The sequence below is a fragment of the Myxine glutinosa genome, chromosome 1, assembly GCF_964187855.1.
Source record: "Myxine glutinosa chromosome 1, kmMyxGlut1.1, whole genome shotgun sequence".
Taxonomy (NCBI): Eukaryota; Metazoa; Chordata; class Myxini; order Myxiniformes; family Myxinidae; genus Myxine; species Myxine glutinosa.
In genome coordinates this window covers 177290044-177302362 of record NC_136261.1, presented here as the reverse complement: position 1 = coordinate 177302362, position 12319 = coordinate 177290044, and the positions used below count along the sequence as shown (strand labels likewise).

At 52.5% G+C, this 12319-nt stretch overlaps 1 protein-coding gene across 1 annotated transcript in view; it reads right to left on the bottom strand.

Annotated features, from left to right (window-relative positions):
- UBE2O (ubiquitin conjugating enzyme E2 O) overlaps positions 1-12319 on the bottom strand; it is a 120095-nt gene that overhangs the window by 56687 nt on the left and 51089 nt on the right. Inside the window, exons 11-12 of the mRNA XM_068122737.2 lie at positions 3578-3693; positions 3184-3309 (exon numbers count right to left, since the gene is read on the bottom strand). Coding sequence (XP_067978838.2) covers positions 3184-3309; positions 3578-3693 — 242 coding nt within the window. The remainder of the gene's footprint in view (positions 1-3183; positions 3310-3577; positions 3694-12319) is intronic.

Sequence of the window (12319 nt, the reverse complement as noted above, 5' to 3'; positions counted from 1 at the left end):
GCGGTGGCGCATTGTCCGTCTGTCAGTCCGTCCGTCCGTCCGTCCGTCCGTCCATCCATCCATCCGCCCGCCGGTAAACACTTGAAACATCTTCTCCAAAACCACTCATGGGATTGTGATCAAATTTGGCAAAATTGTATTTGTTGTGTTGTGACTAAAGTTTGTTCATGGCATTAAAAAAAAAATTGGGGTCTAAGGGAAACCCCCTTAGACCAAATTTTTTTTTTAAATCAAACCAGGGGTCAAAGTGGATCTAGGTTTGACCCCCAAAAATAGGTATTTGTTTCTGAAAACTACACATGCAATTCTGATGACCCTTCACCACAATCTTAATCGCCCATGTTATACCAAAGTTTGTTCCTGGCATAAAAAAAAATTAAAAAAAATCGGGGTCTAAGGTGGTCTATGGGGTGGGGGTAGGAGGGAGGGTTGTCCCCCAAAATAGGTACTTTTTGTTTGTTTAAAGTCTTATGATATACAACAACAACAACAACAGGCATTTTAAGGCCATTTTCCCTGCAAGAGCGGGGGTTAGCCTTGCGGTCCCCATGACAATCTTCTCCATTTTGCCCTATTTTCTGCATCTCTCCTTGTTAACCCCCTTGCCCGCATGTCTTCTTCCACCGTCTTTAGCCAAGTCTTTCTCGGTCTTCCCCGTCCTCTACTTCCTTCTACAGTCATTTCCATCACTCTTCTCAACCAGTCACTTTCATCTTTCCTCAACACATGACCAAACCATCTCAACCTGTTCCTCTTCACAGTATCCATCACAGGCTCTATTCCCATCATCTTTTGCAATTCATCATTTGTCTTCCTCTCTCTCAACGATACTCCACACATCCACCAAACCATTCGCATTTCCACCCTTTCCAGCCTTCGTTGCTGCTCTACGTTCATTACCCATGTCTCGCTCCCATAAATCATAACACTTCTCACACATACAGCATACACCTTTCCCTTCAGCTTCAACGACACTCCCCTCCTCGTCAGCACGCCACTCAGTTCCCGAAACTTCTTCCATGCACATCTCACTCTAGCAACCGTTGCCGAGTCTGATCCACCTTCTCCATTCAGCATGTCTCTGAGGTATCAAAATGTTTTCACACCTTCCAGCTTCACGCCGTCTCCAAGATCCAACTCAACATTTCCTCCATCTGCAGCTCCCTCTGTGCACACCTTGCACTTGAATGTAGCTGCGACACTGGTTAATGACCCTCTCAAACCACTACATTTTTGATGAACCCACTCAGCGCACATTGTACATTGAATGGAATTCACTCCGACACCCTTCCTGCACACAGCATACGGCCACTTCCCAGTTCTTTCCACCTCACCACATGCTTTACCACTTGCCATCACCTTCGCTTTTCCGATATTCACCTTCAGACCTTTTGTCTCCATACATTCCTTCCACTTGTTCATCTTCTCCTTCAGTCCATCCATACTTTCTGCAATCAATACCAGATCATCTGCATACAACTCCCACGGTAAACCCTCCTTTACGTTCCGAGCCAGCACCTGCATCACAGCTACAAATAGTAGTGGACTTAGTACCGACCCCTGATGCACTCCCACCTTCACCTCAAACTCACCACTGTTCCCGTCCTTCGTTCTTACAGCTGTGCATGCTCTTTTGTACATTGTCATCACTACTCTGATCAACCATTCCTCCACTCCTAACTTCCTCAATGCCCATGTCACTACTTCACGTGGAACCCTATCGAATGCTTTCTCCAGATAAACAAACCCAAGAAACAACTTCTTCCTCTTCTCCATGTACTTCTCCTGCAACTGCCTCACAATAAAAAGTGCGTTTGTCGTTCCTCTTCCTGGCATAAATCCAAACTGCATTTCGTCAATCTTCACTTTCTTCCTTATCCTCCTCTCCAATACCCTTTCCAATATCTTCATTCCATGCTCCAATAACTTTATCGCTCGATACGAGCCACAGTCCAGAGGGTCTTATGTCTTATGATTATGTTATGATTAATAAAGTCTTATGATTATGTTGGTATGATTCTACATGCTGCTCTGTCTTCTGGCAACCATAGAAATTGGTTTAAAATACCTTTAGTCAGTGCAGTGTTCTGTTTATTCTACCAGATGAGCGCCAGGGGTATTGCCCCTATGTTTCTGAATTGCATTTGACAGTGGAATCTCATTATAACAAACTGACAGGTTCTGTGGACCGGTTGTTGCATATTGAAAATATGTTTATATAAACTCCCCATTCCCCCCTCCAGATAGGCCGGATCTGGATTAGGACCTGAACCAAAATCAAATCAGCTTGTTCTTGTCACCTAACCAACTCATCCACCAAGTTTCATTTGAATCTGTCCACAACAATTTTCAGTTATTGTTGACCGTATCATCACAGTGTTTGTCCAGGTTGAATAACTATAATCACACACATGGAACTCCCGACTGCTTCAAACAATGGTGATGGTGTCTGGTGTGCATTTGCCCAGTGTGTCATGTTTGTCGAGTGGATGGTTAAGGCAAAACAGTTAAGCCAAATTAATTATTGTGGGCGCAGGTGAATCATAACTGCATCTGATTATTGTAGTATAGTACTGTACATTGACCTGTTATTGCTGCATTGTACATTGATCCTGTTATTGCTGTTGATACATGTTTTTCTCTCCTCCAATCTCCCTTCCCCATTAATTAAATCCGAATATTTCAATTCACTTGTGTCAGCTGATTCGCAGTTCATCATTTGGCTATAATCCCAGCGTGGTTAAAAAACATGATCGTGGAAAATTGGTGTTATTACCTCAAAGGAGGCTTTAAAAAACTACTGCCGTATCACCCAAGCCACCGCTCGGGCTTCCATCCTGTTCAAAGGGGGATCCAGACAGATTCTCGTTAGAGCTGTCTGTATGCCGAAAGCCGAAGTAAAGATCAATTCAGCTTTCCCGGCGGATGGAGTATGGTCTAAATCGCTAAATTGGTGATCGTGCGGGTGAAGGGTTTGACCTCGAGTCCAACTCCGGTCGACCATAATATTGGTTCGTCAGGATTAGAATCGGGACACTGGTCCAAATCCGGCAACTGCAACAATATTGATAAAACAAAATTAGATTACGTATTGGATATTTTCCAAGAAAGTATTGAATGCCCCAAGTATCAACAAAAAACGAGGACAGGAAACTAAGTAGAAAATGAAAGTTGCCATTTTGCCTCTTCAGTATTGGGGATGACGACGTCCAACCTCTTGATGCGCAGGACAATGTCCAATTGTCGAAGAAAAAAGTCTGGGTGATCTGCAAGGTCGTAGACGCTCACATCTTGCTCATGACACAAAATCTGGAGTGTGCACAAAGGGACAACTTCTAATTAATAAAGCTATAACAGTAATAGTCCAACAATATTTTTCAAAACTAGGTAAAGTTCAACAAAAGGAGGATATGAAATCTCGATTCCCTCACATATAAGGATGAGTAGTGCAAAACTAAATACATGCAAGACATAAAACATGGTTGGACACGAAAGACATAAAAGCCTTAATATTGTGCTACACTAATACAAGACATGAGCAGAGCACAAAAAGGTGTGTTCAGCAGTTCGCTTATACCTGAGGTGGAAGGTTGTCATGGGACCTGAGCCAACTCACTGTACACGTTCGGCCTTGGTGATCAGTGGAGGATACAACACCATACACCTCTTCATCGTCCTCGTTTCTCTTTAACCCTGCAAGTAAAACACATGAGAACAGAGTAATGGCCCCACCCTTTACTACCAAATACCACCTCTGACGAAGGGGAGAAAACCCATCACCCATACTACTTTCTACCCCTGGATCCATGCCTAATAATGCAATAACATTCGGTATCCAGAATACGTTTAGGTCATGGATGAGGGATGGCAGGATAGCTGTAACGTGCATGACTCCATGCTTTGGTAGAATGGCAGTGGGGGTGTTTAATCTCGAAGCATGCCTTCATTTGGATGTGTACTTAATTCCAGGTGTCTTGTATGCTTTTAAGTTAAATATCTAGCATTGTAAAATAATAAAGAATTTAGGGAGATTGAGCGTCAGTATCCTGGCTGAATCCTCTACTTGCAGATAGTTGTATTGTATTACTAGTGGGGAATGCTTACACATTGTGTAAGCAATAATGAACCATGCTTCATACATAGGTATATAAGAAATATAAGCTTTATAGCACCATATATATATATAAAAAAAAAAAATTTAAATATAAATAAAAAATATAAATAAAATAAAATATAAATTAAATATAAATTAAAAATTAAATATAAAAAATATATTAAAAAATAATAATAATAATAATAATAAAATATAAAGCAATATCTATCTATAATTCCAGTAATCTCTGTGTGTGTGTGTGTCTGTGTGTCTGTTTGTTTGTCTGTGACCGCTGTTTCTCGACAACCACGGGTCCGATATACTTGAAACTTGCCAGGTATATTGCTGGGGACCTGAGGATGTGCCTTTTCAAGGTTTCATATTAATCGGAGAAGTAGTTACCGAGCTATGGCGATTTAGCCGTTCGCCGTTCGCTTTGGCTTTGCGAATGGACCAAACCATTTCATGTAAATAGAGGGGGGGGGGGTTCTACCGTACTCGCAAGCCGTTCGCTTTGGCTTTGCGAATGGACCAAACCATTTCATGTAAATAGAGGGGGGGGGGATATAATTTTAGATATATATATAGTACGGGCACGCCCTAGTAAATATAAAACAGGCAAGCACCACCGACCTGATGCTAGATATCAATTTAGGTTTATTTATTTATTTATTTTACGGATGTGTTTGCGGGGGTTTTTTTCATATATTTTTATTGAGATTTTTATTTCACAGTTTACAGTTATATAAATTACAATTTTCAAATGCTAGATATTGATCGAGGTTTTTTTTTTTTTTTAAACGTACACATTTACAGTTTTTCATGTAAATTTTCATTTACAGACACTTTCCGACAGTTCTGTGATTTTTCCCAGTGCACTGGCTTCGATATCCGTTGGCATGCCAAATTTCAGCTTCAACAACACCTGGAAGGTACTGAACATCAATACCAGTCAGTCAATCGGTCAGCGTTTAGAAACAGCTTTATATACTAGACTAGCAGGAGCACGCAGCGTTGCCAAGGGGGGTTGGAGGGGTGGGGGGAAGTGGCGCTACACGGTACACATTTACATAGAGAATTTAAGCCCCTCTCCCGGTCCCCCACACCACCGCATGAGGCCGAGCCACATAGCCTATGTTACCCCCCAGACAAAGTTGTATTTGTATCCCGAGTAAAGTATACAAGTGTTTAAAGCTGGAGTACCCGGCGTTGCTAAAGCGAAAAAGAAACATTAACATATTTGAAATGAGATCAAATATAATGGGAAAGCAATTACATCCAAATCAGAATGCATCACAAATGTCAAATCATCATTTTACCTTTTCGTTGAATATATGCTGCTGAATGTGCTGTTGATCACGTTTCCGAGTTAAGTGTGATGACGTCAGAAAGAAGAAGAAGAAGCCTTACCACCAACTTCGACCGCTTCCCGGAATTGTTTATTTGTGTTCAAATGTCTGGCGATTGTTTTGTATTTATTTATGCGAATGTATACTAGTATATAACGGTCATTAATCAAAAAGGCTTCGGCACGACAGAGCGATTTAAAAAAAATTAAAGGAAACAAACTTTTCTTTTCTTTTTTTGGCCTAAAACACTCCACGGCACTCACTTATGAACCTCTGAAAGTTTGACGAAGATCCGTTAAGCCATCTCTGAGATAAATGGCGACACACCAATGGCTCTCTTGTATAGTAGATTAACACTCGTGGGCATTCTTGCCCTCCGGATGGGAGTACTCTTCTCGGCCCACCTTCGGTGGGGCAATGTGCTGTGGCACAGGCTTGGGAATTCACTTTATAATTTTTGTCATTTTTAAAAGAAATTTTATTGATCACAACCTTTCATGAGATAAAGGAAAATTATTTGCAATACCGGCTACCACCAAAGGTGGCGCTATTTCCGTGACGTCAATTTTGGACTTTCGGTGACATCCCCGTTTGCTCCATTATAGCAAGATTCCTTGCATTGCCTGGAGGTGCAGGGATGTGAAATGTCGCAAGCATCATGGCCGAATTGCCTCCTGTGTACCTGTTTTCTTCCATTTATAAAAGACGAAATGTCTCTCAGCCAATCACACAAGAACTACTGTATGATTATAGGCAAGCACCACCGACCTGATGCTAGATATCAATTTAGGTTTATTTATTTGATAAGCATTTGTCATGAGCATTTAAGAAATGTCTCTCAGCCAATCACGCAAGAACTACTTTATGTAGATAGATGATCCCTAACTCATTGGAAAGGTATTGTGTAGCAGAGTGGCATGGACATATATTATTTTGTAGCGGTTACCGCTGGGTATACACAATCGCCTTGCACCTACCGAGGACGGGCCAGGGAGCGATCACCATGCCGGGCTCGTCCAGGCCGCCCGGACAGGCCCAGACGCGCCTCTCCCGGGCATGCCCGGACTCGCCGTTCCCAGGCTCGCCCGAGCCGCCCGGGCACGCCCGGTCTCGTCTTTCCTGGGTATGCCCAGTCTCGTCGTTCCAGGGCTCGCCCAGGACACCCGGGCATGCCCGCTCTCGCCTTTCCAGGGCTCGCCCAGGATGCCCGGGCATGTCCAGACTCGCCTTTCCAGGACTCGCCCAGGACGCCCGGGCACACCCAGCCTCGCCTTTCCAGGGCTCGCCTAGGACGCCGGGCATGCCCGCTCTCGCCTTTCCAGGGCTCGCCCAGGACGCCTGGGCATGTCCAGACTCGCCTTTCCAGGGCTCGCCCAGGACGCCCGGGCACGCCTGCTCTCGCCTTTCCCGGGCACACGCTCTGGCATGATGTGTATATATATTGCTGCCCGATAAACGAGCTTTTCAGAGTACCCGAGTTTGATACGTGCAATAAAGCAACTCGGACGAATTTCCGTCTTTGGTCGCGTCAATCCTTTCGACTCGCGTTGGAGCACAGCTCCTTCATTGGTGACCCACGACATGGACACGGCAGTTGCCCTTAAACTGCCTACCTTCTGGGAGGCTCACGCGGCGGTTTGGTTCGCCCAGGCGGACTCCCAGTTTGCCCTGCGAGGCATCACCGCCGACGACACCCGCTTCCACCATGTGGTAGCAGCGCTCGGCTCCGCCACCGCGGCCCGCGCCCTGAGCCTCCTCCAGCGCCCGCCAGCCGCTGACAAGTATGGCGCGGTCAAGACGCTCCTCCTCGACGCTTTCGCCCCCTCACCGGCGGAACGCGCACGACGCCTGCTCGACCTGCCCGAGCTCGGCGACACGCGCCCGTCCGAGCGAATGGACTACATGCTCTCGCTGCTCGGTGAGCACTCTCCGGATTTTCTGTTCCGAGAGCTGTTCCTCCGCCAGCTGCCTAACCAAGTACGCCTCGCCCTGGCAGGCACGCAGATCGCGGATCCCCGCGCCCTCGCCAGGAAAGCCGACAAGATCTCCTCGGCAGGCCAACACATCGGGGCCGCTACCTGGAGCCCACCACCGTCCGAGGCGACGCCCATGGCACCCGAGCGCCCTGTGCGGTTGGAGGCCGAACTGCCGGTGCAACTGGCGGCCGCCACGCCGCGCCGACCGCTTCCAACACGACGGCCGGGGCCTCCGCCTGACCAGGCGTGGTGTTATTACCACGCCAGGTTCGGACGGAAGGCTCGGACGTGCCAACCCCCGTGCACTTTCGGCAAGTCGGGAAACGACCGGGCCGGCGTTCATTACCAGCCATGAGCGCCGGCCACTCAAGCAACTTGCTTTTTATTAAGGACAAAGCTTCCGGGCGGCGTTTCCTTTGCGACACCGGCACCCAACTGAGCGTCATACCCGCCTCCGAGCAGGACAAGCAGACCGCCGTTTGCGGCCCCTCCTTGGTCGCTGCCAACGGATCGGCCATACGCACCTTCGGCCCGCGCAACGTCACCCTCTGCTTCGGCAACCAGCGCTTTAACTGGACCTTTGTGATGGCGAGCGTGCCCATGGCGTTGCTGGGCACCGACTTCCTCTGCGCACATGGGCTGCTGGTCGACGTCAAACGGCGTCGCCTTGTCAACGCCGAGACCTTCAGCTCCCTGGCATGTACGATGAGCAGCTCCGCGCCGACCGAACTAGCATGCGCCCTCCCGGCGGCGAACGAGTTCGCTCGCCTGCTCACAGAATTCCCGGCCCTCACGCGGCCGACGTTTTCGGCCGTCGCAGTGAGACATGGTATCGAGCACCACATACCAACTACGGGCCCGCCGGTCTACGCCAGAGCCCGCTGCCTCGACCCGGCCAAGCTCGCCGTGGCCAAAGCCGAGTTCGACGCGTTGGAGCGCCTCGGCATTGTGCGGCGCTCCGATAGTGCGTGGGCCTCACCACTGCACACCGTGCCAAAGCCGGGGGGCGGATGGCGCCAATGTGGCGACTACCGCCGCCTCAACGACGCTACCACCCCCGACAGGTATCCGATCCCGCACATCCAAGACTTTTCCGCCCGTTTGGCGGGACGGGTCATTTTTCAAAAAATTGACCTGATACGGGGATACCACCAGGTACCTGTCAGGCCTGCCGACGTCCCACAAACGGCCGTCATCACGCTGTTTGGCCTGTTCGAATTTTTGAGGATGCTGTTTGGCCTCAAGAACGCGGCCCAGGCGGTCCAACGCTTGATGGACGGCGTGCTGCGCGACCTGCCATTCCTCTTCGTCTACCTGGACGACATCCTCGTCGCCAGCACGTCCCGGGCCGAGCACCTCCTCCACCTCCAAACACTGTTCGGACGCCTCAGCAAGCACGGCTTAATCGTCAACCCGGCCAAATGCCACTTCGGCACGACGGCCGTTGACATTTTGGGCCACCGCATCACCCAGAACGGGGCCGTGCCGCTGCCGACCAAGGTCGAGGCCATCACCAAGTTCCCGCGTCCCCGCTCCATCAAGGCCCTGCAGGAGTTCCTCGGCATGGTGAATTTTTATCACCGATTCGTGCCCCACGCTGCTCAGCTCATGCGGCCCCTTTACGAAACCCTCCGGGGCAAGCCGGCCAAGCATGACATCGTCTGGTCCGCGGCCATGGACGCGGCATTCACGAGCGCGAAGCGGGCCCTCGCCGACGCAACGCTGCTGGCTCACCCGGTGCTCGACGCTCCCATCGCCCTCACTATGGACGCCTCCGACTACGCGGTGGGCGCCGTACACGAACAATGGGTGAACGGGGTGTGGCAGCCACTCGCTTTTTTCAGACGGCAACTCCGGCCGAACGAGTTAAAATACAGCACGTTTGACCGCGAGCTCCTCGGTCTATTCCTGGCCATTCGCCATTTCCGGCACCTCCTGGAGGGCCGCCCGTTCACGGCTTTCGTTGACCACAAGCCGTTGGTTTACGCAATGGCCAAAGTCACGGAGCCGTGGTCGGCCCGCCAGCAGCGCCACCTCTCCGCCGTGTCGGAATTTACCACAGACATCCGGCACGTCGCCGGCAAAGACAACGCCGTGGCCGAATGTCTTTCTCGGGCCAGCGCGAACGCGGTCCACCTCGGCGTGGACTTCGCGCTCATGGCGGCCGACCAGACCACCGACACCACGGTGCAGGCCATCCGGGCGGCGGACACGGGCCTCCGCCTGGCCGACGTCCCCTTCGCGGACACTGTCCTGCTCTGCGACGTCTCCCAAGGCCAGCCTTGCCCCATCGTGCCCGTTACCTGGCAGCGCCGCATCTTCGCCTCCTTCCACGGCCTTTCTCACCCGGGCCGGAAAGCTTCCCAGAAGCTGGTGTCGGCGCGTTTCGTCTGGCACGGCCTTCGACGGGACGTCCGCGATTGGGCCAACGCCTGCACGGCCTGCCAGCGGGCCAAGGTCCACCGCCACACCCAGGCCCCGCGGCACCTTTCACCGTGCCCGAACGGCGTTTCGACCACGTCAACGTGGACCTGGTGGGCCCCTTCCCCCATCGCGGGGTTTCACACACCTGCTCACCATGGTGGACAGGACCACCAGGTGGCCGGAGGCCGTTCCCCTCATTTCCACCACCACCACTGACGTGGCACAGGCTTTCATCGCCACCTGGGTCACCCGTTTCGGCGCACCGGCGCACATCTCTTCGGACCGCGGTCCGCAGTTCACCTCCGAGCTGTGGGGCACGGTCGCCCGCAACCTGGGAGTCCAGCTCCACCGTACCACGGCCTACCACCCCCAAGCCAAAGGGTTGTGCGAGCGTTTTCACCGCTCCATGAAGGCCGCGCTCATGGCCGGCCTTCAGGACGACGGTTGGGCCGACCGGCTGCCGTGGGTCCTTTTGGGCCTCCGCACGGCCCCCAAGGAGGACCTCCAGGCGTCCACCGCCGAGCTCGTCTACGGCCAGCCGCTCCGCGTCCCGGGCGAGTTCGTGCCCGACGCTACCAGTCCCTGGTCCGCAGCTCGCCAGCGCTCGGACCTCCAGGAGGCCGCCCGACGGTTTGCCCCCGTGCCAACGTCCCGCCACGGTTGCCCCCAGTCCTACGTCCCCCCAGCGCTTCGCACAGCGGAGTACGTTTTTGTGCGTCATGACGCACACCGGGGGCCACTCCGGCCGCCGTACGACGGGCGCTTCAGGGTCCTGCGACGGGACGACAAGTCGTTCGTCATCGACATCGGCGGCAGGTCGGACTGGATTTCGGTGGACCGCCTCAAACCGGCGCACGTGGACGTCGACCAACCACCACGGTTGGCCCTTCCTCCACGGCGAGGCCGCCCCCCGTCCACAGTTCCCCCCGCTCGACCACCCACCACCACACCGGACCCCCCCCCCCCCCCCCACGACCCTCCAGGGGTCGCTTCGGCCGGGTCATCAGGACCCCCCTTAAATTGACCCTGCCGGTGCAAGTCGATTCTGGAGGGCGTGTGTAGCGGTTACCGCTGGGTATACACAATCGCCTTGCACCTACCGAGAACGCGGCCAGGGAGCGATCACCATGCCGGGCTCGTCCAGGCCGCCCGGACAGGCCCAGACGCGCCTCTCCCGGGCATGCCCGGACTCGCCATTCCCAGGCTCGCCCGAGCCGCCCGGGCACGCCCGGTCTAGTCTTTCCCGGGCATGCCCAGACTCGCCGTTCCAGGGCTCGCCCAGGACACCCGGGCATGCCCGCTCTCGCCTTTCCAGGGCTCACCCAGGACGCCCGGGCATGTCCAGACTCGCCTTTCCAGGACTCGCCCGGGCACGCCCAGCCTCGCCTTTCCAGGGCTCGCCTCAGACGCCCGGGCATGCCTGCTCTCGCCTTTCCAGGGCTCGCCCAGGACGCCCGGGCATGTCCAGACTCGCCTTTCCAGGGCTCGCCCAGGACGCCCGCTCTCGCGTTTCTCGGGCAAACCGGCATCCGGCATGATGTGTATATATTGTTACAGACGTGGCTTGGATGTTATTTACCGAGCGGTTTTATGGTATGACCACGTCTGCACAAGTTACCCGATTGTGCCCGAATGTTGACTAATCGCGCTACGCTGGCTCAATAGGAAAGAGAAGACACCCGGCTGGGTTATAATGACACAATACGACACCAGGGGTTCAGTTCTCAAGACCTCCGGAGGAGGTTATATTAAGGCGGAAGGTTAGATTACAGGGACAAGAGGGAAACATAGGAAGGTGGGCACTTAGACACAACCTTATATTAACCCCGGACAGACGACAGACACACGGGACAAAATGCTGACTCACACGGGGGTTGATGAAAAGGAAAGGCAGGTCGCGATGGCTCAAGGTGCACTCTTGGCTCAAGGCAGAATCGACTCGGTCCGGTCCAGAGATGCGGGGAGGTATCGTCGCGCTGGGGGTGGCGGTGGCTTCTCTCTCCAGTCTCCAAGCTGAGGCGCATCTCTCGTCACATCCGGCGCGGGGCCGCGTATATCCGGCGGGGAGTCACACGCCCTCGGCTCGTTAGCTCCGCCTCGTGGAATCGGCACGTTGCTTCTCATTGGGTGCGTGCGGGGGGGGTTACTGGCTCCGCCCCTGACGAGGAGCTGACAGCCAGCCCCTTCGGGGTAACCCCGTGGAGCGCATGGTCTGGAGCTAATCGAGCCGGTGTGAGGACGCATCCTCCCCCGCTCCGCCGCCATCTCCTCTGTTGTTGTTGTAATTGTTGTTGTAGTTGTTGTTATTGTTGTTGTTTGGGGAAGAAGATGGGAGGAGGTATGGGAAAGGTCCTAAACTCACTACTGGTGCCATATAATCACATTCTGGTGCAACGAAGAGTCATAATTAATGGAGACGAGGCCTTAACTGACATAGAATAAGAATAACTAGGAAGATGTCCGAAAGTTGTCTACGT